Below are 26,801 nucleotides of genomic sequence, written 5' to 3'. Positions count from 1 at the left end.
TTCTCATCTCTCAGCAAGAAAGCTAATAAGTATATTTCCCAAAATGTTTTAACTATTCCTTTGAAATATGTGGTTATATTTTATGTTCCAAACTTGTTGAAGTCAGAGTAACATCGTTACAAGTTTATTTATTTATTTTTTATCCTATTTTGTATTTATTTCAGGCTGAGCCAGTGTTTTACTCTCACAGTTTGTAGAAATATCCAACGTTGAGCGATAAGCTTCTTGGCCCCTGATGTACCAACTAGCCATATCTTGAGTGCCTTTTCCTGGAGTAGCAACTCTGAGGAGGCAATTAGGAAATGAAACAATGGATCTGTGGGAAATTTTGTATTTGTCAAGGTGGAAATAATCTGTATAATTTCCTGCCAGACGGATAAAATGCACAATTTGGATGGGAAGATAAACCCATGAGATATCTAAAGAAGAATAATAAACTGTCTCTTATATCAGCCGCCAGCACTGGAGCTCCCACACGGCAGTCGCGTCACCGTCACACCTTCTACCGCCAGCCGTCCTGCACCTTCTCCTACTACGGCCGAGTGGGGAGCCATCGCTACCGCTATCGCCGAGCCAACGCTGCTTTTCTCATCAAGCCGTCTCGCAGCATGAACGACCTGTACGAAGTGGAGGCCAGACACCGGAGGAGGAACAGACGGAGGAACAGAAACTGCAGTGGAAACACAAACTCTTCCAGCGGAGATGCAGAGAGTGAAGAGGGCGAGGTGAGGAGCAGAGGGATGAAATTATTACTAATATATAATATATATAGCTGCTCCTTTGCATCGAAAGGAGCCAGCTGAGGTGATTTGGGCACCTAGTTAGGATGCCTCCTGGACGCCTCCCTCTGGAGGTGCTCTAGGCATGTCCAACTGGTAGGAGACCCTGGGGCAGACCCGGAACATGCTGGAGGGACCTGGGAATGCCTTGGGATCCCCCAGGAGGAGCTGGAGGTTGTTGCCCGGGTGAAAGATGTCTGGTTTTCACTGCGAACCGGTCCCAGATAAGCAGCAGAAAATGGATGGATGCATATATATACATTTATTACTATCTAATGATAGCATCAGTACTAACCACTAACTTGACACATTGCACAGAACAAAATGGACATCAGACTGCAGTTTGATTCAGTTTAAATTAGCCTAAACTGGAACATTTTTGTTTTTCACATTCTGACAAATAAATAAATAAATAATAATACATTTGAGGAATCCAAGCAACAGACTTATGTTTTGTCAGGAAATTCAAGGTTTTTGTGCTTGTACCTGTAACCATGGCAACAAGCTAACACTGTCATTTCCCTCCACTGTGAAGCGTATCTTTTCTGTAGTATTTTGTGTGATGTTTCATTAATTCTCCTCCTCCTCTCGTCAGGTGGAGACCACTGTGCGGCTGCTGTGGCTCTCCATGCTGAAGATGCCTCCGGAGCTGCTGCGGCTGTGCGTTTGTCACCTGCTCACCTGGTTCTCCATCATCGCTGAGGCCCTCTTCTTCACAGACTTCATGGGACAAGTCATCTACCATGGAGATCCTACTGTAAGAGCAAAGAACATATATAACAGATATAATCCCTACATTACCCTGAAATTTAATTGCTTCACTAGCATGACTGCTGAAATCTAAGAAAAAGAACAATAGAAAAACAAAGTGAAGTGATTCATTATTTGACCTGAAAACATGTACTCTGCATTGTTACTTAATCTCTAATATCTGAAGTAATAGAAAATGGTTCCAAATAAATTAAAAGCCATTTAGAGTTTATCAGACATTTTGATAACAATCAAGCATTTGTAAATCCACTTCTATGTCAGAAAAATCCCAAATAATCTCAAAGGTGCCACAAAATTTTTCCTTAAGACTTTATCTCATATTCTGGTATTCTCATATGTTATATACTGTCTATCATGTCAAATTCTCTACAGCAGGATCCATCTGAACCGTTATTTTTCGCGTTCACAGCTCTAATAAAAACTAAACCTGTACCTTTTCTCGCAGGCTCCTCTTAACTCTACTGCGCTGGAAAATTATCACAGAGGAGTTCAAATGGGATGTTGGGGACTGGTTATATATGCCATGACTGCTGCTACATGCTCAGGTGACAACACACACTCACACACACAGAAACGTAAATGCGCCAGATCGCTCGAATGTGGCTGTTTAACACATCTTGACATTAAATTCTCCATCAAACAATCAACTACTCTCTCTTTCTCTCCTCTTTTCACTTCATTATTTTATCCAGCTATCCTTCAGAAATACCTGGATAACTTTGACCTGAGCATCAAGGTCATCTACATCTTGGGAACACTTGGATTCTCCATAGGTATGAAAAGAGTAGAATAAGACTCCTTTAGGCTTTAAGCTATAAGCTACGCTAACAAGAAACTCTTGAATTGCTATCTCTCTTTCTTTTTTCCCTCCATAGGAACGGCTGTCATGGCGATCTTCCCTAATGTTTACGTTTCCATGGTGATGATTAGCAGTATGGGCATCATCTCCATGAGTATCTCCTACTGTCCTTACGCTCTGCTAGGACAATATCACGAAATGAAAGAGGTACAGAAATATTCAAATTAATGTGTAACATCAACTGGCTCAGAGACTGAAGATGTAAATATGCCTTTTGGCACATTTAATGTATAAACATGATTGTCCTCATTCAGATGAGGCACAAATGTCTGAACTTTAGGTGAAAAGCTTTTACCAAACTACGAGTTGGCCACCTTTTTTTTTTCCCCACCCGCATTCTGCGAAGACCTGCCCTACTCTGCCTCTGATGGGCTAGTACTCCTTGCCTTCTACGGTTAGGTTTAGGCGTGAGGAGTGAATATTTTGGCCAGTGTGTGATTTGGAGAATGCCCAGCCTGGTCACACGCTGCTGTGGGATGGCATTCAATCCTTCAACAAGCATTTGTCGGATGGTGGGGTTTATCAGAGACCACCTCCAGAATTTGGGAGTGGAGAGGATGGAATGGCCTGCCAGCAGTCCTGACCTCAACCCCATTGAACACTTGTGGGATCAGCTTGGGCGTGCTGTTCGTGCCAGAGTGACCAACAAAACCACATTGGCTGACTTGCGACAAATGCTGGTTGAAGAATGGGATGCCATCCCACAGCAGAGTGTGACCGGGCTGGTGACCAGCATGAGGAGGAGGTGCCAGGCTGTTGTGGCTGTGTATGGTTCTTCCATACGCTACTGAGGCTCCTGTTTGTTAAATGAATAAATTGGTAAATTGCCAATATGTCTTGTGTCTTCAAACTTCAATCATCCAATCCACTAAACACCAAACAAGAGTCAATGGCAGAATAAGCTGTTTGGCATTGGCAGAGGAGATTTGGCATATTTTTCATGGGCGTAACCCACATACTCAGCTCTGCTGCTCATCCCACAAATGCATGTTCCTTACAAATGTTGCACCATTTAAAAGGGAAATAAACAGACTTTCTAACAGTATAAGATTTATTTCCAAGAAGCATTGTTACAACAAAGAAATAATCTACCAAACACAAATTTCCTTACTTTTTGTGCTAAGTTTATGTATTTGCGGCCTGATTTACATTTCCTTGTTGACACTAAGAAAAATGTGGAATAAAGTGAGACTTATTCTTTAAAAGTTTATCTTCAAGCAAACTAATTTTTATCTTTGTTCTCTTTGTAATCCTCTGGATTCACTGTGTTTTTTTTGTTGTTTTTTTTTAAATTGCTGTCAAGCTAAAGATGAATTATTGCAACTTGTTAATTTGGATGTGTTTCAAGTCAGAGATGTCAGTTAAAAAAGCGACATAAGGATTATTTACGATGAATAAAAATGATCAATTCTCTTATGTGTTTCTGTGTTGCAACAGTCTGTAATACTGTATATCAGAAACTTTTTTTTTTTTTTGAATATTTAGATTTCAGTGGCATTCATTAACTGATAGAAATGCACACAGAGCATTTTACTTATTTATTTAGGACTACTGACTATAACTGTAACTTTCTTTGCTTCCTGCAGTACATCCAGCACAGTCCTGGTAACTCCCGGAGAGGCTTTGGCATCGACTGTGCCATCTTATCCTGCCAAGTGCGTCTTCACATTGTCTTTACAGTACCAAAAGTATTTAATTGAGTCTAATATATTGTATTTATATTATACTGAGACAATTGTGTTTTAATATAATCCACATGTAATGTTGCAGGTGTACATCAGTCAGATTTTGGCGGCCTCAGCTCTGGGTGCTGTAGTGGAAGCAGTCGGCAGCGTCCGTGTCATTCCCATGGTGGCCTCTGGTGGCTCCCTCCTTGGATTCTTCACCGCCTGCTTCCTGGTCATTTACCCCACTCCAAACACCGGGTGAGAAAACCACCTGTTTCAAATATTTTGCCATTACCGAGCCAAAAAATGTCGTCCTAACAGTTGCGGTTTTAATTGTGATCGACAGGGAAGGGGTCTCGGCCAAAGCTTCAGAGAAACGGGCTTTGACGACCCTGGAAAATCCTAGTGGCAACGAAGTGGCTGTTACCGTGGTGAAGGAGAAACCCAGCTTCCTGAAACTCAACAAGGAGGGCAAGGCCACCACCACGACCACTTCCTGTCACACGGAGAATGAGTCCGCTCTGTGATTGGTCGGTCAGAGTCGACAGACAGGAGGAAGCTACAGGTTATAGCAGAAAACAAATTAAGTCACTTTTCTATCCATCGCTGTCGGAAAAGACTTCAGGATGTCTTCATCGTGCTGAAGAGGAGAGAGGAGGGCGGCTTGGTGTCTGTTTGGGCTTTTCTCTAATTTGGTGTGCTGTAATTTGCTGAAAAAAACAACTCAATCTGCAATGGGACCAATTTAACCTAAAAAAAAAAAGCATTCTGGTCCTTGTGCCATCTCAGCCTTCACCGAAATTCCTTCCACTTAGCCCTCACGGACAATTGATTGATCTGTCACGATCATCTAACAGTGAGAAATTCACAGGTCATGGTTTAAAGGAGAGGTTGTCTCTGTCTCTCAGGGGCTCTAGGAGGTGCTACCGAGCAGCTGCCTGGACAGGAAACTTCAGGGGACTCACTTACATACATACTGTACATTCATACAAACCCTCACATACGCACACACCTCTTCATCCGGGGTCAACACAATCCAATGAACGTTGTTAATGAACATTAGTCCTCGAAGCTGCAATCATTTGAAAAAAAAAAAATGCTGAAAATCGTTCTTCCTCGCTGTGGATTGAATCTTTGCTTCCTGATGCGGAAGCCGATCGACGAGAGAGTGTGCGTCTGCTGACTTGGCGTCTCCGGCGGAGGCACCCGCGCTCACCAAAATAAACTCAACCACGCTCTTTAACAGCACTCTGCGACAGTAGCTTTAAGACTCTAGAGACTTTCGGAAGTGGCATTTCTGAAACCAAGAGCCCGAAGCCTGGTTCCTGGGGAGAAATTATTGAGTTTGAGCCCCCAAATTGATTGTGAGTGTTTTGTTTTTGCCCTCCTCCATGTGGCAGGAGTGCTTAAATCTTAAATTTAGCCTTCATTCCAGGGCAAAGACAACCATATTTAAGACTCTGCTCCAAAATGTAGAGCATGAGCATAAAGTTGCCTGTATATTGACAGTAAAAGAAACAGAAACAACAATCCAGATGTGTATTGAGTGAAATTCCAGGACAGATAGAGCATAGATGCAATATGTGCAGTATACAGGGCATTACTATCCCAAATATTATTTTCATGATTCATTGAGGACCCAGAGTAATGTTTTAAAGAGACATATGTTTCTGTTTGTTTTGAATAATCAGACTAACCTACATGCTGCATGTTAGAGGAGAAGAGAAGAGACAAACCAAACAGCAGAGGAGAAGAGAAGACAGATGTGGAGTTGTTCTCTTTCTCTGTCTTTGTTGCTTTTTTTTGTTTGTTTTTAGGAAGTGCTAGCACAACTTTTGTCACTAACTGCACATTAGCTGAGCCGTTTTTGAGAGAACTGGTAAATTGTGTTCAGTTTGAAAAGTGTTTGAAATCCTCTCTGAGACATTTGGGGGTGTTGGATTCGTCCGTCTTAGGACGCCAGCAGGACGGGGATTCCTGACACTCTTTCTGTTCAACTGTACCAGAAATGAACAGAGTCTGAAATGGGAAATATTAGAACGTATCATGGATAATTTTGGAAAAAAAAATGCAGTTAATGTGCAAGTGATGTAAGAGAGGTAAAATAAATCCTGTTAGTTTGGAGAATTAGTAGCCTGTAGTAAGTTAGGTTTGTTGTTTGAACCTCGATAGAGGATTTACGCTTCTGGTGTAGGTGTGTTGGTTCCACTGAACTGGGCCAAATACAATCAGTAGAGAGAGCATTATAGATGTTAATTACTAATGTGTGTGGCACAAGATTAAGGGAGGACTGGAGAAATGTGTCTACCTTAAAGAGTTCGACACATTTATTGACGAAGAAGCATATTTTCCCAAAATGTTGAACTGTTCCATTAAATGTTAAGAAAGATTTGAATTGTTACTAATTGGGAAATGCATGTCTTAACTTAAGATAGATCCAAAATAAGACAAATGAGGCAGGTTTAAACATTTTCAGCAGCTCCTGCAGACCCAGAAAAACATTTATACAGTAAAGCAAAATAGCCAGTTTTGAAAGCTAGAACTTTATTGACAGCCGAGTTGGCAAAATCCAACTTTGCCTCCTAAAAAAACAACAAAAAAACAAAAAAAACCCCAGCTTGCACTAACGGAGAAATCATTATTTCTTGAAACCAACAGCCTCAGTTAGTTGCATGAAATTGTATGTGGGCGATGCTTCTCTTGCTGCCCTCATAGATAGAAAATGGCTGCATCTTGTTGTTGTTTGCTGAAGGCAGTATGAGGAAGTAAAACTGTTGACTTTAGCTTTACTTCAACTCTGTTAACATCTGTACGCAGTGTTGCGTGCCAGTGATGAGGCTAATAAGTCTATTACAAAAAAAAAGTTGATTATAAACACAGATGGGATACATGCAAGTTGTACAAATTAATACTAATCTCTTATTAATAACTTTTGTTTTTGAGTGTAGCCGATAAAGGTTCAATAATCTTAATCTTTTTGAATGTTTCCTTTGCTGACGATGCTGGACGCGTAAAAACAAACTTGAAGTTACAAAAGGCAAAATGAAAGATTTTTATTGTGGTTGTTTGTTTTCTGACAAATCAGGTCAGTTGTTGCAATATGGGCCTCTGTTAATCAGCCGGGGAAAAAGGACTGTGTGAGGTTTTGAGAGGGCAGAGCAGGGTTTGTTTGAGGTGGTTGGGGTTTTTTTTCCCTGCACATGTCAGAGTGAAGGCCGTTGATTTGGGTCAGTTTCCTTTCAATGCAAATTGAAAAGGAATTGAAATGTAAATTGCAGTGGATTCATTTCCTAATGAAAGAGCATTTTATTTGAGTGTGTATTAAAACATTTAGAGGAAAAGCTTATTTTAAATATTATTTTGGGTTTTAGAAGAGAATTCACTCACTGATGATGTGGTTGTTTTTTCACTTGGGTGAGGGGTCGGTGCAGAGTTGAATCCTTTTTTAAACAATTTAGATTCCTTCCATCATTTCAGGTACATTCAGTCCCAGAGCAGAGCAGAGTAGAGAAGAGTATTTTCCTTCCTGGGTTGATCCTACTCTAACTGTGGTGATGGGACAAAAAAAAAAAAAAAAAGCAGGGATGGGATAGTGACAAAACACACAGACGCTCAGACTGCTCTGATGAAGAGTTTTGAACGGCCTCTGTAACCACTTGGGCAATAAACATTTTCTGGATAAATAAACGGACACAACTTCAGTTTAAGGACAAACATGACAATTTAAAAATATATATCAACTTTGGGTTTGGAAGGTTTGCATGCAACAACAGCGATATGCATGTGTGAAACACCAAAGTATGACTCTGTACAAATCACTCGAGCTCTTTTCTTTATTGTCCTAATAGGTCAGGGATGTGTTTTCTAATGCATGGCTGGGTGTTTGTGTCATTTGTGTGAAACTTAAATGTGTAAAAAAACAAAACAAAACAACAACAACAACAAAAAAAAACCCAACATGTACTCTTTAAGCTGAAGCATTGTGCTTGGTCTGGGTCAGTACGCTCTTAACAAGCATGTGACTTTTTAAAAACTTTTTTGCACATTTATGAGTAAAGTTTCGGACAACACACATCTTGCTGCTTTTCAACACACGTGGATGGGAGGTGTTGAAATGTTTAAAAGACGTAGATGTGCATCACCCTGGGCGACACTCCTTGTTAAAAGTGTAGGCGAGAAACTCCGGGCCGTGAATACTTGAAGTGCAGCTTGAGTGTTTTCTGTTCCAATGCAGTGGGGAAATCTTTGATTTTCTTTTGGAGGTTTCGTTCTTAATGTCCCAAGCCTTTTACCGTAGACTCTGGAATGTTCAGACAGCACGTTGGGCCTCTCGCTTGGCCTGCTGGGAGATTGAGTTCTTACTTTTGATTCCAACTGGTGACTTAAATGTTAAAAGTCCATGAATGTGAAGCGATTTCAGCTGAAATCCTTTTTGTTTTGATGTTCGACAAGCCAGAGGGAGGGGAGGGGGGCGGAGAGGGGGGGGTTCTGACATTGCACAAATCTTGCACATAATAAGTCAAGAAAAAAACAAAAACAATAGAACTGTCTCACAAAAGGATAAAAAAAATAACTGTGGATATTTATTTTTTTGAGCTTTCTTGTCTATAAAGGACACTTTTCACTTAGTTTCCAAAAGAGAAAATTATTCTATTTGCTGTTACGGACGATGTTTAAGAAGCGGACTGGAATGTGTGTGTGTGAGCAGTCATGTGTAAATGTGTGTGTGTGTGTGTGTAGGTTCACAGCTGCTCACATGTAAAAGCAAAAGGCAAGAGTGTGTTTAAAAAAATGTCATCTCAGTGTTTGTTTTTGGTTCATGTTCTCTGCTCTTTGCAATCACCTGGTTTACACTTTACTCTGGAATCGATGGCTGCAATACCCGGAGGTTATTTTACGAGTCTTTATCGTCTCTGTTCAGATGTTTTAACTCAACTAGAAAATGTCTTTTTTTTTTTTTTTTTTGTATATGTTCAACTCTGAATTCTAGGCAGAGCCACACATAAGAGTTGGTCTTTGCACTTTTCAGTGGCAGCCATGTTGGCTCCACCGTCCTACCTGGTGCTCCCGTGCCAGCTGAGCATTGAATGAATGTGGCGATGTGGTGATGCTGTTTCATATTTCCAGCCAGCAGCTGTCAGTGGCAGCAGCGTGGTGGCCGAACTCTGTGTGTATGAGTGTGTGGCTCTGCCTCTAGTAAACTGTGTGTTAATGACGGAGGAGAAAGATGCCTATATACTTTGATCTTAACAGAGATTAAATCAAGAATACTTAAAGAATGGGAAAGCAAGTATGTGCAGTGTACTATATAATATGCCTTGTTATTTGAAAAAAAAAAGATGTAAATATACATATTTCTCTTTTAGTTTCCTCTTTTTTGCTGCTATAAAAAAGATGATTATTTTTGTTAGTAGTTTTGTTTTCTATATAAAGACTGTATATATCTTTATGTTCTGTAAATATGCTTGAGCCTTCATATGTAGGACTCTGGATGAACACTGTATGGAACGCACCTTTAAAATCTGTTCAGAGGCAAAACAACTGACTCCGCTTCTTATTTGTTCAACTTTTTTATTACTCAAAAGGTAAATGTGTACAACAGGAAACAATATGAAAAGATTCAAAAATGAAGAAAGGGCTTAACAGATGCCTAAAAAAAAAATATCCAAAACTCAAACTTCAAACTGTATTTATTGAAACATTTTCTGCAAGTTTCGTGTTTACTTCATCAGGCGAGTTTCTTAATTAGGAGAACAAATTCAAGGTGTGATGTAGAAACTCAAATCTTGTTCAATCAAGGTTATTGTGTTGTGAAATAATATTAGAATCACCTTAAATACACATTCTGACTGATTATGACTTATTGGAAATTGCAATAAATCAACATAATATCCAGAAACTAGCACAATTGATCAAATGCATTTATTTTAGAAGACCAAACACCACCAAAGAAATTACAGTAAATATGCAGTTTCATCCAATAAATACACATGTAATCTAAAGTAGAAAGTTCCTTAAATGTGTACATGGGATTGCTCCGTTTTACTAATTTAGATACAGTAGATGAAAGATTTCACCAGAGGAACTGTGGATATTGCTAATAGGCAGCTAAGCTGATTATCACTGTACAAGATTTATTTAAATGTCTAGAACAAAATTTAGATTTAATTCACATACAGTATTAGAAGATTAAGAAGGATATCATTTTGTTTAGGGAAAGTTTCGCCTCCACCTGTGAATCAGTAATATTCCCTTGTTACGAACATCTTATTCCAGGGAAGATAGAAGAACAGTGAATAACAGTAAATGTCCACAAATACACATCTTGTGAGCAAACACATGAAGTAAATTTCATTCAGTATTATTATTGCATGTTAACTATGTGCAGGATTTACAAATTTAAGAGAACATTCTTCAGGCATTCTTAGACATAGCAAGGAGAAAAAAATAATATTAAAAGCTTTTATTGAGTCAAGTGTAATGTTTTCCACCTCACAGGATCTTCATTGGGCCCGATGAACGTTTTCTCTTCTGTGACCTGTTTTAAGTTCAAGAGCACCTTACTGCATATGAGAGACTGAATACTTTTTTTAAAACCTTAAAATATGAATTCTTATTTACAAGCAAACTAAAATAAGAGCTATTGCTTTTAACCACTGTTTGCCCAAATTCTTATTTTTAAAGGAGTGTTTTTGAAAAATGATAAAAACCTAATTTTGGTAAATAACTGACCAGGGAACCAGCTGCAGATTTTAATAACGCATAAAAGAAGGTAAAATGTTAAAACAGTAGATTCCTGTTGTTCTATACTGCAGCTTTTAAGTTTCTGTATAAATTCATATCTAAAGACAGTTTAAATATGAAAGTGTGAAACTATGAAACATGACAACTCGGCTCAGTTCAGATCTTACTTGTCCCTTGAGGGGAAATTTGATACTGATGAAGTAACATGCTGGTCTGCAGTTTTTTGGACTACTTCAACATTTTTTTCTGCACAAAACATCTTTACTCATGATGCTTTGTGGTAAGACCGCAGAGAGAGGAGAGGAAGATCAGAAAACTTTGTCTGCTGCGTCCTGCAGAATCTAATTTCTCTCTTATGCACACACACACACACACACACACACACAGTTTCAAGTTCCTTCTCTTGTTTCTCTTCATGGAAAAAGAGAGGGACAGTGACCCTGTGTGTGTGTGTGTGTGTGTTTCTAACCTAGAGTCATCATGTGACAGCAGGACCAGCTGATGGTGTGTGTGTGTGTGTGTGTGTGTGTGTGTGTGTGTGTGTGTGTGTGTGTGTGTGTGTGTGTGTGTGTGTGTGTGATGTACCTATACAGAGGTTGTTAAGTGAACTGTAGTAACCTGCTGCCCCTCTGGAGGGATTAAAGGGAAATACCCCTCAATGTAATGACTCTGACCTGCTCCTCTCTAATTTGTAATTTGTAATTAGTAAAAAGAAAACCTTTTAAGAGCAAACCCTTTCCACACAAATGTGCACTGTAATACATGGGGTGGAAATTTTCAGGGAAATGTTTTGGTTGGAAACTAATCAACTAACCTGTTTAAGTTTTAAGAATCAGAGGACAATTTCTATTTCAAAGTTTGCTATTTCGTTTTGGGAGAAAATACGTTTATTATTTGGAGTTCATCATGAAAAACATACAAGCAGACAGTAATCCTCCAGAAATGTTGCCACATGAAGTAGAAATTATTCTAATTAAGGAGATTCTAAGAAGAAAGGAGGGTTTTTCTTTTCTAAGAAAGGAGATTTTCTTATATTCAAAGACGGTCCAGCACATATTAGTTAACTGTCTTGTGGGACCATTTAGAAAGCAGAGTGTCTGTGTATTTGCAGTAAGCAGTTACCAGATGGAAACTTGTTTACATGCCGCTTTAGATGATCACAGATAATGACACACACGCATACACAGAGATTATAACTGGATAAAAGCAGCTCTTCAGTGTGTGGACAGTCAATGATCCATCTATAATAGCTATACATATGGTTTATTAACACAGCCTGTTTTCATTACATTCACTGTTGCAGTTCATTGTATATAAGAACACCAGTATGATCCAACCTGTTCCAACACTGTCCTCTGGTGGAACAAATCAAACTGACTCTGTAGATCTGATTTCTAACTGGCTGTGATGCAGTGTGATGCAATCATTCATAGTTTAAATATGCCCTCCAGACATTTTGTAAGATATTTTCCTCTAGGAATAATAATATGTGTCTAATATGGGTTTTCCAAAAAAAAAAATTATCTCATTAAAATCCTTAAAATTACATCTCCTCCTACTCACTCATTGAAGTATTGAAGAGGAATCAGTGAATACACAAACATTGTTCATTTCAAAAGTTAAACTGCTGGACACAAGATGTCTCCTACTTCACTGAGAAGTCAATTCTCAGTGTATGTGCACTGGAGGCTTCACGTTCCCACATCACATGTGTGTAAGTTGTATTTTAGACCACATTTAGCTTCCAAACTGGTTGGGATGTCACAAATCATGATCGCAGGCCTACCTCTTAAACGCCGATTTTCAGTGAACATGGAGACAATTTCCCCCTTCAGCAGATGAATAGGAAAACAGCTTCCTGATGTCAAACTCTGCACAGTTAAACTCCTGAACTGAAGTAATAATAAGCAAAAAACATTTTTGAGTGGAGAGAGACTTTAACTATTTGAGAGTGACACTTAATCCGAAAGCAGCAAAGGTTTGTGTCTTTGAATCCTATGATGACTACTAATATATAAAAGCTTTGCTTTGTTAAAGCTCTACATCAGCTGCTACAGAAACAACATCACCCCCATTTGAACTACTACAAAGAATGAGAATACATTGATTTACATTGATTACATCGATTTACAATGTAAACATCAGGAACATCGTCACATCAAATATCATCAAAATATCATCAGTAACAACATAAACTCAAGGGAAAACACGAGGAAATGCTAAGCTTAGAACAAGCATTGTTGAGCTTATACAGTAGTTGGCAAACAAACAAAATATTTCCTCCATATGGTGAAGAGATAAAATTAGAGATAAAAACTGTGAAAGACAGTTAATCCCATTAAAACCTCACATACTGTGCATGTACCAGTGTTTGTGTAGTCAGATTTTTCTTAAATCAAACATCTCTCCTCCTATCCAAAGTTAAGTAAATGGAAAAATAATAAAAGAGCACAGTTACCTTTAACTTTAAAAAAAGCACACAAGGAAGTCTACTTTAAGCACTTGAATGTATTTATACTGTACATGTCTGAATAAATCTCTCCTGACACACACTACTGATCGTGTCCTATAAAAAGTCAGTGAAATCAAAACTGGTATGTGTTGGAAATAAAGATGTGATTTTTTTTCTTTTTCAGTGTTTTAGAGATGTAAGGTTTCTGTATGGCGCTGGCGTCACCCGTCCATTTAGACACTTGTAAAATGATAAACAAAGCCATTAAAAAAAGAGCTGCACTATATACTTGTAAGACTAACTGTTACAGGTGTTTATACTTGTGAAAAGAGGTTTGCTTCTAGCTCATTTAGTGTGTTGATTCAAGACTCCAACCCCTTGTTTTGCTCTCAGCGTCTCTCTGTGTGTCATTCTGCACGGTCACTCTGCTAAAATAATCTTTTCTGAATGTTTCTAACCTCCACTTAGTTTTTAAACAGCAGTAATGGTCAAACATAGACTGAATACATCATAATTTTGCCACCATATACTGTTAAAACTCTAAATGCCACTTTGGATTTTGCAGGATGTTTGCAGCTTTTTCATTTTCGTAAAAATCTCTCATATTTTCACAGATTAAAATATGTTTTAAAATATATCAAATAGAGAAAAAAAGCCTACAAGCTGGTTCAGGCAGCCAGTGGAAGTCCGCCACTGCCTTCATGATGGTGGTAGACTAAGTTATTAACATTTCTCCTCACTCTTTGTTGTGCTGAGTTGAGCTTGGTGCTTCCTGTACGCTAAATATAAATGATGTACATATATATAGTCAATATTCACATATTATTTAAATTAAAGGTGAGTTGGCTGACTGAACTACTCAATGTAACTGAAGATCTTTCAATACTTTTGAACACTGCATGTTTTCATCATCACCCTTTAAAACACATAATCTCTCAGACAGTACAGCTTCACCAGTTTCACAGCAAAACCATCCCTTTGTGATCCAGTGTTTGTTCTCATGGGTCTCTGGACAACATCCAAATAAGGTCAAGGACACGGAGAGATGAAGGTTGGCTAGAGGGAGGCAGCAACTGAAGGGTTTTTCATCCTTTAAAGTGATTTATTTTGTTAATTTTGAGGAGAAATCTGCAGTGTTTCTGTTTTTTTGGTTGATAATTTATGATGTTCTTGGCCAGCTCCTGCCCATCCATCACTCTGTGTGAGTCTTTCTGTCCTTCTGTCTGTTCTGTTTCATCCTCTGGTGCCGAGTGGGGGTCACCTGTCTAAGCAGTCTGCTCTGTGTCAGCTGCAGAGGTGAGCGCATTGGTGAGGGTGAATGTGGCCAAGCTGTGAGCTATCGCCAGTGCTGTTCCTGAATATTTGTTAATTGAATTCCTCTCCACATCCCCTCCACTTGTATGGCCCACCTCCCCGTCCCCCTCCCTTGCTCCCATCCTCCTCGTCCTCCACACCCGCTTGAAGCTGTCCGTCACGAAACAGTAAACCACTGGATCCAGGCAGCTGTTCAGGCTGCTCAGGGTCACTGTGATGTGATAGGCTAGCACATGCCCCGCCCCCTGCCCTAGCCCCTCCTCTCCAACTTTGACCCGAAAGTAAACCAACACCTGCCGGATGTGGAACGGCGTAAAACAGATCGTGAAGACCACCAAGACAGTGGCCAGCAGCCGGACGGCACGAGCCCTCCTCGCCCTGCTCTGCTGGGGCACCAGGCCGTGGCTGGAGGAGAGAAAACAGGCGACGCGCAGGGTGAAACCCACCACGGCCAGCAGGGGGAGCAGGAACTCCAGGATGGTGAGGTAAAAGAGGGCAGGGAGGAGAACGCAGGAAGAACTGAACTCCAACGCTGTGGTCTGGAGAGAGATGCCAACAAATCAAGTCTAAGAGTAATTCCTCTCCTTTAAAGTCATCATAGCCTACTCAACATTTTCACAAGTCTATTTTTCTTATAACCACAAGGATTCAACCTCCATCCTTTTATTTCTTGTGACCCTTTAAAATGAAGCAATGTCTACTTATGACCTTCATCACAGGTTAAATAATGATTTGTCCTGAGGAATCTTTAGAGGCCTGAAAATGGAAAGTTAGCCTCTACTTCACAAGTAAAAAAGTCAAGAAATTAAAGAGAAATGTCACAAAAAATAAACAATATTCTTTGTAACATACACATTTTTCTTTCTCATTCATTAAATAATCATGTAACCCCTCAGATTTATCTCAAGACTCCTTGTAGGCTCAAACATGCAACATGCAATGATTTATTTGTATGTGTTGTGTTGCATGTGTCTTTACCTGGAAAGAGTAGGTTACAACAACTGCAATTAGCCACACCATGGCACTGACACACTTGGCTGCCCCTGCAGTCCTCCATCTATGGAGAGTACTGGATGCATGGACGACAGCCATGTACCGGTCTATACAGATACTGAGAGAAGGGGAGGATGGGGTGGCGGGGAATGAAGGAAGAAGAGTAAAATAAGTACTGATCATGTCATAATCACATAAAATGTTGAATGACGCAGGAGTGACCCGCCTACCTGGTCAGGAAGAGTATGCTACAGTACATGTTGACAAAGTAGCTGAAGGTGTGAACGTAGGAGCAGGCCACGCAGCTCCCTCCACTGTGGTATAAGGCGATGCGGGCAGGCAGTGACAGCGCCACCAGCAGGTCAGCTACAGCCAGGTTTATGGTGTAAACCACAGAGGCTGATGGGTGGGTGGAGGCCCCGCAGAAGATGTAGAGAGCCAGACTGTTGAGGACCACGCCAACCACCAGCATCAGACAGTTAAACACCTGCAGCAGGGGAGGAACCAGCTTTTCACTTTGGTTTATTGGTTATTTGGTTTACATGTAGACAAATTACTCAAGTTATTTACTTTTGATAAACAATTTAGTTCAACAATCTTAACAAGAACAATCCTATTTTGTTTCGGGGAGAGGAAAAAATGTTTTTGCATTTTTTATCTTACCATGAGAGAGACCCAGACAGCATAGAAGTCTTGGTACAGCTGCACATCAAGGTGGGCTAACCTGTGCAGGTACGGCCCCCCCCACCGCTCGTCCCAAGTGCTGCAATTAGTGGGGTCAGGGGTCACAAGGGGCTCAGTGGCAGCAGAAGTGATGTTGGTGAGAAGGGTCTCCATTGGTTGAGAAAGACGAATGAGGGACTGGTCAGCCTCTGAGTGGCAGGAGAAGTAAAGAAGTGACAAAACAAAAGATTTTAATCTTGTGGAAAATAGTGCAACATTAAAGCCCCTGTGTGTAGCACTGGACACCTTGTGTCTTTGGTGCCCCGCAGTAATAGTGTCAAAAAAGACACAGGCAGAAATACACGCCAACATCATCAGAATACTTTGAAAGATGCTGTTTTTATCACATAAAAACTGTAAATACTATGACTTTACTTTGCAGCTTTATAGAAATAGACAACACCATAATATCATTTTATATCCAAAAGGTCAAAGGTCAGCTTCACTGTGACATCATAATGTTCTGCATAAACATTTGTCTGGCCTGTAATGAACACCATAACTCAGAAACAGAAAGGCAGATTGTGACCATATTTCACATTTGGTTGGATACGTATTGGTGACACTAATCTTGGGTCTCCACCTTGAAACTATGGTGATTGTTTAGATTTTCTGTGCTGCCGGGTTGAAGATGTGTGTGAAGAATCCACGTTTTTAGAATTTGTAGTTTTTTTGCAGCAACATCCACATCTGAAGCTGTGTTTACTGTCATGGCTTCAACTTTGTGTTCAATCAGAATCAACTTTATTGGCCAAGCATGTGAACACATACGAGGAAATACACTTAATACGTTTTATTAAATTCCTTCAAAGTCCTCACTACAAATAAGAAAAAAGTCTGCGCAGACATGTATGTAAACTGCAACCTGACTGGTTGCTGGAGGCATACGACTGCGAGGTGATATTTCTAGTTACCCTGGAGTCATCTTCAGATAAATAGACATAGACAGCTCAAGTCTAAAGTGATGGTGTGTGCTCCAACTAACTCCAACTAAAAGAAAGACTAATGACCTCTAGGGATGAAAAGTGGCCAACATCAGCAGGAGTTAATCCAGAGAAAGAGAGACTTTAGAAATCCTCGTTTTATAAACAACCTACTTGTACTGTAGAGCTGACCGAATCCATCTTCATACGCTCTCTAGAAGGATGTGACACTTTCAACAAAGTTAAGTACGTGACCTTGTGCGTTTGTTTAAACATGGTGTATTAATATGAACCATGTCACCGCGTGCTGCTGTTTAACACACCGTTGACACATGTTGTGTCGAACACGGGACATACAGTACCTTGAAGGAGTCACATAAATTTGATGAATGTGACACATCCTGTTTAAAGGAGGTGAGGCTTTAAAACCCTCAAGGTGCGGAGATGTTCTATTACAAGAGGTTTCAGGTAACTGAAACGGTAAAAATAGACCAAATTTTTTGAAAGGACACTGGTTTGCATTACATGTTGTGAGGAGAACTGTAACTTTCAAGATGTAATGTCCAAATAAGTTATACAGTAGTTGGACAAAGCAATGCCAACTCAAGGGCCACTTACTAGCTTTTTCTGTAGAGCTTAGCCAAAACTTATCATGTTCATCAACAGATGGATTTTTCTCGGTTGCCATGGAGATGGAGTTGTTCCTGTTATGATTTCACAGCACTTTTAGGACTTCTTGCCCATATTGACTGAAAAGTTGAGCATGAAAGTTCATCTTTAGACACAGAAATACTAGTTTGATTGTTCTGATTGTTCTCCAACTACTATTTTCCAGGTCAGGTATGAACTTTGATGCTTTTCCAGTGGAATTAAAAATGGAGGGTGTGTCTTGTGTTAAGTGTGTGTAAGACAACAATGGAGAGGGTGAGGAAAGTCACCAAGTGCATAAAGTACATAAAGTACATAACACTTAAAATAAAAGTTTAATTGTTTGTTTAAAAGTTTTATTGTTACCACAGTTAACCTTCATGTCAATGAAAATGTAAATGTTCTATTATGAAAAGAGAAATTTAAAAATCTTTCTCTTCATAATTAGATTACTATTTTTTATTTGTCACATTTAAGGTGTTAATGTAAAGCTATTTTGTAGAAATGATGACTTTTCCGAATTGTTTGAATTTGGAGGTTTTGAAATTTTATGAGACTGACAGCTGAGTGAAACCTTTTTTTCACTTCAAGCATAGCAGGACAAATTGTTTTCTTACCAAAAACTCAGGCAGAACACCAAATGGATTTCCTGCAGCTTATTGTTAAAAGTATTACTAGACAGAACCCCTCGTTTTGGCCAAAAAAATGTCTTCCTTTCCTTATAAATACCAGAGACGGATAAGCTCCAATCTGTTAACATGTCCTGCCGAGGAAGGTCTTTCCACTCTTCATCATCATACAGACAGTTGGATAAAACATAGCCAGGGGCCTGGATTCACATCAGAGGGTTAGATTGGATCAAATCAAATAAAAAAAACCCCTCTAGCTCCCTTTAACCTGCAGTGAACTTTAAATCAGAAAATATCAACAGCTGTAAACAGAGTAGTGAGATACACTCCGTGTAATGAAAGCTCCTGTTTTCACATATTGTTCCCAAAATTAATGAGCTGCATGAAACTTACAGGTGAGAGCAGCTTGACTGTGATGAGAAAGGTGAAATAAATACTTTTTAATCTCCTTGCCTTCAAATATTATCTCAGAGGGACCCTGGGGTGCAACACATACAGTCTTGTGAACACTGCATCAACATCATATCAAATCAAATAAATGATACTATAATATATTTTAGAGCTTATTGTGGAAAGTGAACTAAAAGGCATCATTTTATGAACTGATCTGCCCTGAAAAAAACTAAGATCAAACAATGATCACCAAAAAATTTACAGCACGTTCCTAAAACTTACCTGGTAAAGAGAGAGAAGGAGTGAAGAAGTCCTCGTACAGTAGATTCACACTCAACTTCTTGGAGGTATATAAAGTTATTTAAAGTTACAGAGTTGCTTTAAGTCTCCTTCTTTTATTTCTTCTTCTCTATGTTTCTGTAGTTGGTTAAAAGACAGAAGAAGAGGGTGAGGAGCGAGTTGGGATGTGAATCCATCTGGGCGGAACGAGCAGTCAGGCAGCTGGTCCACCTCCTCCTCATCTATTTCTCATGTCACCCACCCATAGGTGCAATGTAGGAATGAACACAAATCAGGGTCAAATTGACTGAACACCTCTTCTTTTTTCTCTTCTATCCTCATCATCTTCCACCTCATTCTCTTCCTCTCTTATTTTTACCCCCTATTCCTTCTCTCCCTCTTTATATCTTTTGCTCATACTGAATATTTCAAATTGTGATTTGGAAAGGATGGGATTAAGGAAATGGACAGCAAGCAATGTATTGGCTCAGTGAAAAAAAAAGGTTTGGACCCCAAAGCATGACTCACTGACAAGACAGATAAATTAAAAGCAAAGTTTACTTGGTCGTTGAGGCGAGGCGAAGGTTGGCAACAGGCAAGCAAGTCCACAGGGAGATAAGATAAAGGATAAACATGATAAATAGACATCTGCACAATTTGCACAGACTCTCTTTAATGACAGTACGTGCACAAATTCATGCACCTTGATCTGTATCCATTTTAGAAACACTTTGAAACACTTCAGGCCTTACTACCTCAAATTGATATTTAAAGTTTTTTCTTGTTTTGTGCCCTTTATTCATTTCTGCTTTTATTATTTATTTATTTTGTGTCTGATCTAAGTTTTATTAATTCCATCTTTTTCATATTATTGTCTTACATAATGGGCTGAGACACAACAGAAAGCATTTCACTGCCGTTTACAGAATGTTTGTGATGCGTATGTGACAAATAAAAACCTTGAACTTGAACTTGAATAAAGGGCTGACTGTCCAAAATGGCAGATAGGGGTAGAAAAAAAAATAGCAGGTATAGATACTAAGATAGGAAATATACATTGAAGGTGACTGATGGTTGGATTGGGAATGACAGGATCTGATATAAGTGACTTTTGTGGGACAAAGGGAATGAGAGAGCAGAACAGACAATTTCATTCAAGTGGGTTTCCAATAAAGTTTATTTAAAGCTTTCTCTGGGGTGGTCTTACACTGAAAGAGTTTGGGGTGGGGTGGGGGAAACATATATTCTGTTCCACCTCTTGTTTGTCTCTGTGTAAATACCTGACTCAATTAGAGAAGAGGAGGAGAGAGAGGAAGGGAAGACGGAGCAGAAATAAAGCGAGAAACAGACAAAGAAATATAAACATTTTCTGTAGATGTTTTGACGAAGCTGCCAGCCTGTGAACATGTTACATGAAGATTTACACACACACTTCTAGGAAAAGAGAGAAAGAACTCGTAGAAATAGAGATGAAGAGGCGGAGTAGAGGAAAATTCCAAAGTCTTTTACATGTATTTGAACGCAGATATAGTATTTGGAGTGAAGCAGCAGCTCATAAATCACACTGACATAAATAACTGGAGAGTGTGTGTGTGTTTTATCATATGTCCAGGTGCATGTGTGTGTGTGTGTGTGTATACTACATATCAACATGTCAAACAAACTGCTGTAGCATCCTGAATTATTTCAGTTAGGGGACATTAAATTTACGTTGCATTGCTGGTGATGTCACCGCGCAAAGACGTGCCTGGCTAATGTCTGATTGAATGCTTCTTGGCTTGTTCAGATATTTGCAATCATTGTCAGATACAGATGGGCGACAACCTAGATAAAAAACCTGAATAAATGAGTGGATAAACATAACAAATACAGATGCTTCTACACAGATGCACTGCATAGTACAATTAAGCAGTTAACATCCAATCATGCTCTGTGGCATGTATAAAAATGCTGAGCAGGCCCATTTTATTCTGATTATCAAGATGGCAAGAGGAAAAGTGACTTTGAAAGAGGGTTGATTGTTAGGGCACAGATGGCAAGAGCTTCAGTCACAAAGACTGCTCAGCCGAGTGTTTCAATAGGAACTGTGATTAAAGTTACATCTGCATTTAGATCTATGAGAAAGACATCAATAAAGAGGGTCGGAAATTAGTGCGATATGCAAGGAAAAACAGAAGAACAACTATTCCTCAAGTGACTGAAAATGTCAATGCAGGACGTGATCAGACTGTCAGCAGGAACAGTCCATCGACAATTACATAGAGGGTAATATTATAGGCAAGGCAAGTTTATTTGTATAGCACGTTTCAACAACAAGGCAATTCAAAGTAGGTTTGCAGTGCATAAACCCCTCATTACAAAGATGAATGCACATTTGAGAGTTCGGTGGTGCAAAAACCATAGACACTGGTCTACAGAGATGTGGAAAAAAAGTGATATGGTCAGATGAGTCATCCCTTACCAGTGCATGTGTAGCATACACGGAAACAGTACAGGCCCGAATGCTTGACCCCTACAGTGAGCGGATCCAGTGGCTCTGTTATGCTGTGGCGGCTTTTTGCTGGCATGCTTTGGGTCCACTTGTCCCCTTAGAGGGAAGAGTCAGTACAAATCAATACAAAGTTGTTCTGATCACCTTTCTCCTATGGTGAAACATTTCTATTCCGATGGGAGTGGTCTCTTCCAGGCTGACAATGCCCCCATCCATAGGGCATGAAGGGTCACTGAATAGTTTGATGAGTATGAAAATTATGTGAATCATATGCTATGGCCTTTGCAGTCACCAGATCTCAACCCAGTTCAACACCTATGGGAGATTTTGGACTGACGTGTTAGATAGCGCTCTCCACCATCAAAACACCAAATGAGGGAATATCTTTTGGAAGAATGGTGTTCATCCCTCCAGTAGAGTTCAGAGACTTGTAAAATCAATGCCGAGGCTCATTGAAACTGTTACATGGTGGCCCAACACCTTACTAAGACACTTTATGTTGGTTTTTCCCTTGATTTGTCAACCCAGCTGTATATCCTGGCCCGACTTGTTTAAAGTGCTGGAGACAGAAAGGAAGGATGTGCCACTTGACACTTTGGTGGGATTTAGTAAGTGAAAGAAGTGCTGAATATTTACTATGCACTCTGAGTTGTGTGTAAGAAATCTATATCTGGAGACTGTTAACTATTATTGTATGAGGATATTTAAATATGTTGAGGTTGTTTGAGGTGTTCTCATATACTCAAATGTATTTAAAGAGTCCTTTCCATACTGGCTGTGACGTGATCTTCTCTGAACTTAAGTGTAAGAGTTGAGGGACAAAAGTTAAGCTTAAGCAAATATGAGGATTCAGCTGTCAGAGTTAGACATATCAAGTGGGTATCATCTTAAAAAGGTCTTAAAAGACCTCTGAAGCCTCATTATCTCTTGTCTGTTACACTGGAGTTGTATTAGAAAGAGATTTCTTCACAGCCAGTAAATAGAGGAGAAATGATTACAGTGACTCTTTCTGCATAGTTATGTGAGTATTTTAATAAGTTAGACTTGAAAAATGTGAACTTATCTTTTAATTTCCTATGTTGATGAGTTAATACTATCATTGTTTGATATGCCACACTAATATTTTTACTCTAACACATTTTATTTATCTATTAATTTATACTTTTTATTCACTTTAATTCCTTATCTTTAGTAGTTTTTCTTGTCTTTTGTTAACCTAATATGTTTATTGTTTATATTATACTTGTTCTGGTATCATGTTTACCTTATTGTTACTGTGTATAATTACTTTTGCCTGTAATTTGCACTGTCCTGAGCCTCATCTTAAGCATTTCATTGTACAGATGACATGCGTTATTCTGCACAAATGTCAAATAAATCTGAACTTGAAAAATATAACTGAAATGTAGCTTACATAAATTATAAGCAATTGAATCAATGCCAGTCTTCATTATTTTAGTACAGTCTACATTTAAAAATGTGGAAACAGGGGAGAAGGAATATATGAACTAAAATTTGTTTTTCAAGGTATTGTAGATGTCCATAGTCCTGATGGATTTCATATTTTTGTGTCAGATTTGAACAGGTATGTGATGAATTTTGTTTGCGACCATTTATATTCACGGATATACAATTTTGTAGATTTGAGAAGATTTAAAATAAAAAATGTCCTATGTCATTATCCTCTCATCTATTTTTTCATAAAAGAAAATTAGTTCTGCACAGCATTTCAAATACATTTTTCAACATAAATGTCATTTCTACATTAAGACCCCTCCAGCGTTTTTATTATTATAAGAGCTTTATTGAAACAAGTATAGGCTACAAATAATTAGCACCTTGTGTACTTGTGTCTATAAACATAGAACTAAAGAAATAATTAAATAAATATCTTGTAAAGCTTACAGGAGTTATAAGTTTTAACAGTTTTTTTGTTCGTACATTCAGATATGTAAGAAATGTATTGTTTGATATGGACATTCAGTCCTTAAAAGTTTTGCTTTTTGCTTAAGTATAGTATAAAATTTGGTCAAAATAATAAACAAATTAATTACATAAAACTAAGAGCAGTGAATCCAAACGATACATTTTGGATAGATATGAGCAGCAAGAAAAAGACCCCTCCAGCTTTTTGTTGCCATGGCGACCAAGTTACGTCAACATTTAGGAACCGGTGTGAACAACGCCAGCAGACACAGTTCCCCGGCAACAGCAAAGTAATGAGGAGGTGACCGCTGCTCTTCCTTCTTTTAACGCCTCCCTAGGAGAGACGTGTGGGGACATCACAACACACGACTATTCAAATCGATTCGAGCTGTGCGTTTGATTATTGATGTAACTGGGACGTTTTAATTTTCGGCGGCGGAACGGAGTTTTTTTTTAGTGTCACACGGAAGCGGTAGCGTTGGGAACGGAAACCAAATCTGTAAACAAACGTCGCAACAGGTTTATTAGCTGGATCCAAACACATGTGCAAAAAGACACAGGACTAAACACAAAGAATATGTTTAAAAACACATTCCAAAGCGGATTCTTGTCTATCTTATATAGCATCGGCAGCAAGCCTCTTCAGATATGGGATAAAAAGGTAAGCAGCGATTCAGAATGAAAGCTATGAACCTAAGCTAACGTTAGCTTCCCTGGGCCGTCGTGCTAATTCTGACTAACTCTGCTAATGTTAACGTTTGGGAGTTTGTAGTATCTTTTGAATGCAGTGCTTAAACTAAGGTAACTAAGGTTGTGTTACCTACTTATGACGCTTAAACAAATTTGTCATTTTGGTGAACGGCGCTGATCTGCATCAGCAAAGAGCTAAAGTAAAGATACACTTCCTTGTTGGGTTTATTATGTTAATACGCAATACAGTCTTCATAACTTATTGCTGATATTTTTGAAACTGCACACAGTTCGCAATTGAGTGAGGATTCATCCTAATGTAATGCTTTTATTTAATGTTTAAATAGTTAACACATGGATGGGCCTGAAGGCGCTGTTGCTAAGCAACACTTAGGAATAATAACAGTGGACGATTTAATTTGGTCAGGACAGTTCAAAGCGGTTTTGGCAATATTCACTGACATAATCATCTAGACTGACGGTTCCCACATCAGCACCAGGAATTTTGAGTCTGATGCTGATATTTGAGTGTTGAAAATCTGATATAAGTACATCATGAGCTAACATTTTTTGAGGATGATTTTTTTTTAAAGTTGTAACCAGGATATGTAACGTTACTGCATTATTTACTACATTTTACTTGAGCATATCTTTGGCATTTCTGCACTGCAATTTCTTGTTACTGACGTATTCACCAATACTAATAAATCTGCAATTAGCTAAAATGGGCCGATATATCAGCGCAGCCAATTTGTCAGTGTAGCTCTTTTCTGGATGTCCTGACCTGCATAAATTGCCACAATTACAGAGAAGCGCCTGCAACATGAATTAGAGCTGCAACGATTAGTCGATCATCAGAAGATTCATTTTCAAATATCTTTGTAATCAATTAATTTTTTTATTTTTTATTTTTTAAGAGAAAAAGGAAATTTCTTGATTCCAGCTTGGGTTTCTTTTGTCATTTATTATAGTAAACTAGGTATTTGGGGGTTTTGGATAAAAGAAAACATTCAAGGACATCACCGTGGGCTTTGGGAAACAGTGATCAACATTTTTTAAAACCATTTTCTGATGTTTTATGGACCAAACAATTAATGAATAAATGTGATAATGAGAAAATAATTAATCCATAATGAAAATAATAATTCGTTGCAGCCCTAACATGGATAGTGATGGAGCTGCTGTGAAAAACAGCTTGATTTTTTTTCCACAAAAACTTAAGAAAAATTATATTTTTGTGGGTTCACAGGTGAGAAATGGTCACATCAAGAGAGTAACAGACAATGACATACACTCGCTGGTGTTGGAGGTAGAGGGGTCAAATGTCAGGTGAGTTTGTGTCTGTTTGACTGATCCTTCAGCTCAGGTCAACACATTCAAGCATTAGTCAACCTCATCTTTCCCTCCTGTAACCCTATGTCCTGTCATCCCAACAGTACCACCTATATAACATGTCCTGCAGACCCTAAGAAGACACTGGGCATCAGGCTTCCTTTCCTGGTCATGATCATCAAGAACCTCAAGAAGTATTTCACCTTTGAAGTCCAGGTACAGATCCAGACACCTTCCATGTCTTGGGGACATGAATGTTCGGAGTCATGATCACTCACGCTTTCTCTCCGTCTCCTCCCGTTTTTACAACTCTCAGGTGTTAGATGATAAGAACGTTCGCCGGCGGTTTCGGGCAAGCAACTATCAGAGCACGACGCGGGTGAAGCCGTTCATCTGCACCATGCCTATGAGGCTGGACGACGGCTGGAACCAGATTCAGTTCAACCTGTCAGACTTCACCAGGAGGGCCTATGGAACCAATTATATCGAGACACTGCGTGTACAGGTTAGCGCGCAGCGACAGCCGGGGAAACTACTGCCCCCTTTCAATTTTTTTAATGTAGAATTTCAGTCTCAGACATTACAGTGAATGTCTGAGACTGTATTCTCTTTGTCTTTCTTATGTCTGATCTTTTTTCTTCTCAGATTCATGCGAACTGTCGTATAAGGAGGGTGTATTTCTCAGACAGACTGTACTCGGAGGATGAGCTCCCAGCAGAGTTTAAACTCTACCTGCCTGTCCAGAACCAGAAGGCGAAGGTGAGGCACACACCTCCACACACTTTACTTGGTCATACAGTATATATAACCCGATAATTATATTACAGTACTGTTAGATATCGGAGTATTTTATCATTGCAATGACATTTGAGTCAAATAAGTAGTTGGACTTTTAGAATTTTAACACTTGTCTGTATGTGTGTTTGTGTCTTGCAGCAGTAGAGCTTCCACCCCTGCACTGTTCCCCGAGACCATGATGTGACATTTAGCTGTAAGATTTTCTCTGTGTAGACATGATGAACTATAAAACTTTGTAATATTGTCATTTTGGAACTATGAGTTTTTGAGTGCCGTCTTGCGTTGCTCTCTGCACAATAAAGTTTTTTATGTACTGATCTTTTTGTACAGTTTTAGTATCACGCTTGTTAGTAGAAATTATTTCAGTCTAATCACAAAGGCATCCAAGTT

At 39.1% G+C, this 26,801-nt stretch overlaps 3 protein-coding genes across 4 annotated transcripts in view; 2 read left to right on the top strand and 1 right to left on the bottom strand.

Annotated features, from left to right (window-relative positions):
- LOC122969473 (solute carrier family 45 member 4) overlaps nucleotides 1-7,698 on the top strand; it is a 61,158-nt gene extending 53,460 nt beyond the window's left edge. For both annotated transcript variants that reach the window (XM_044335158.1, XM_044335160.1), the window contains exons 9-16: nucleotides 454-725; nucleotides 1,375-1,536; nucleotides 1,996-2,095; nucleotides 2,243-2,323; nucleotides 2,426-2,556; nucleotides 3,996-4,064; nucleotides 4,180-4,334; nucleotides 4,423-7,698. In XM_044335158.1, coding sequence (XP_044191093.1) covers nucleotides 454-725; nucleotides 1,375-1,536; nucleotides 1,996-2,095; nucleotides 2,243-2,323; nucleotides 2,426-2,556; nucleotides 3,996-4,064; nucleotides 4,180-4,334; nucleotides 4,423-4,603 — 1,151 coding nt within the window. In that variant the 3' untranslated portion in view covers nucleotides 4,604-7,698. The remainder of the gene's footprint in view (nucleotides 1-453; nucleotides 726-1,374; nucleotides 1,537-1,995; nucleotides 2,096-2,242; nucleotides 2,324-2,425; nucleotides 2,557-3,995; nucleotides 4,065-4,179; nucleotides 4,335-4,422) is intronic.
- A 6,487-nt stretch (nucleotides 7,699-14,185) lies between these two features.
- On the bottom strand, nucleotides 14,186-16,337 carry LOC122970415 (G-protein coupled receptor 20). Its single transcript, XM_044336540.1, has 4 exons — nucleotides 16,243-16,337; nucleotides 15,810-16,066; nucleotides 15,565-15,697; nucleotides 14,186-15,125 (listed from the first exon to the last, which is right to left on the bottom strand). The coding sequence occupies exons 1-4, from the start codon at nucleotides 16,243-16,245 to the stop codon at nucleotides 14,538-14,540; spliced, it is 981 nt and encodes a 326-aa protein (XP_044192475.1). The 5' UTR covers nucleotides 16,246-16,337; the 3' UTR covers nucleotides 14,186-14,537.
- Nucleotides 16,338-23,843: 7,506 nt separating this feature from the next.
- cfap20 (cilia and flagella associated protein 20) lies at nucleotides 23,844-26,728 on the top strand. Its single transcript, XM_044335721.1, has 6 exons — nucleotides 23,844-24,252; nucleotides 25,531-25,610; nucleotides 25,718-25,829; nucleotides 25,930-26,118; nucleotides 26,259-26,372; nucleotides 26,550-26,728. The coding sequence occupies exons 1-6, from the start codon at nucleotides 24,169-24,171 to the stop codon at nucleotides 26,553-26,555; spliced, it is 585 nt and encodes a 194-aa protein (XP_044191656.1). The 5' UTR covers nucleotides 23,844-24,168; the 3' UTR covers nucleotides 26,556-26,728.
- The last annotated feature ends 73 nt before the right edge of the window (nucleotides 26,729-26,801 follow it).

This window comes from Thunnus albacares, chromosome 19, assembly GCF_914725855.1.
Source record: "Thunnus albacares chromosome 19, fThuAlb1.1, whole genome shotgun sequence".
NCBI classification, from domain to species: Eukaryota; Metazoa; Chordata; class Actinopteri; order Scombriformes; family Scombridae; genus Thunnus; species Thunnus albacares.
This window is presented reverse-complemented; position numbering and strand designations above follow the sequence as displayed.

What these genes read in the sequence shown, in the direction of transcription:
- cfap20 (XM_044335721.1), top strand. Translation starts at nt 24,169, where the DNA reads ATGTTTAAAAACACATTCCAAAGCGGATTCTTGTCTATCTTATATAGC. An exon ending in TTCAGATATGGGATAAAAAG is followed by an intron (nt 24,253 to 25,530) that starts GTAAGCAGCGAT and finishes GTGGGTTCACAG; the next exon opens with GTGAGAAATGGTCACATCAA. An exon ending in ATTTCACCTTTGAAGTCCAG is followed by an intron (nt 25,830 to 25,929) that starts GTACAGATCCAG and finishes TACAACTCTCAG; the next exon opens with GTGTTAGATGATAAGAACGT.
- LOC122970415 (XM_044336540.1), bottom strand. An exon ending in AGCATACTCTTCCTGACCAG is followed by an intron (nt 15,698 to 15,809) that starts GTAGGCGGGTCA and finishes CCCTTCTCTCAG; the next exon opens with TATCTGTATAGACCGGTACA. An exon ending in TTGTAACCTACTCTTTCCAG is followed by an intron (nt 15,126 to 15,564) that starts GTAAAGACACAT and finishes ATCTCTCTCCAG; the next exon opens with ACCACAGCGTTGGAGTTCAG.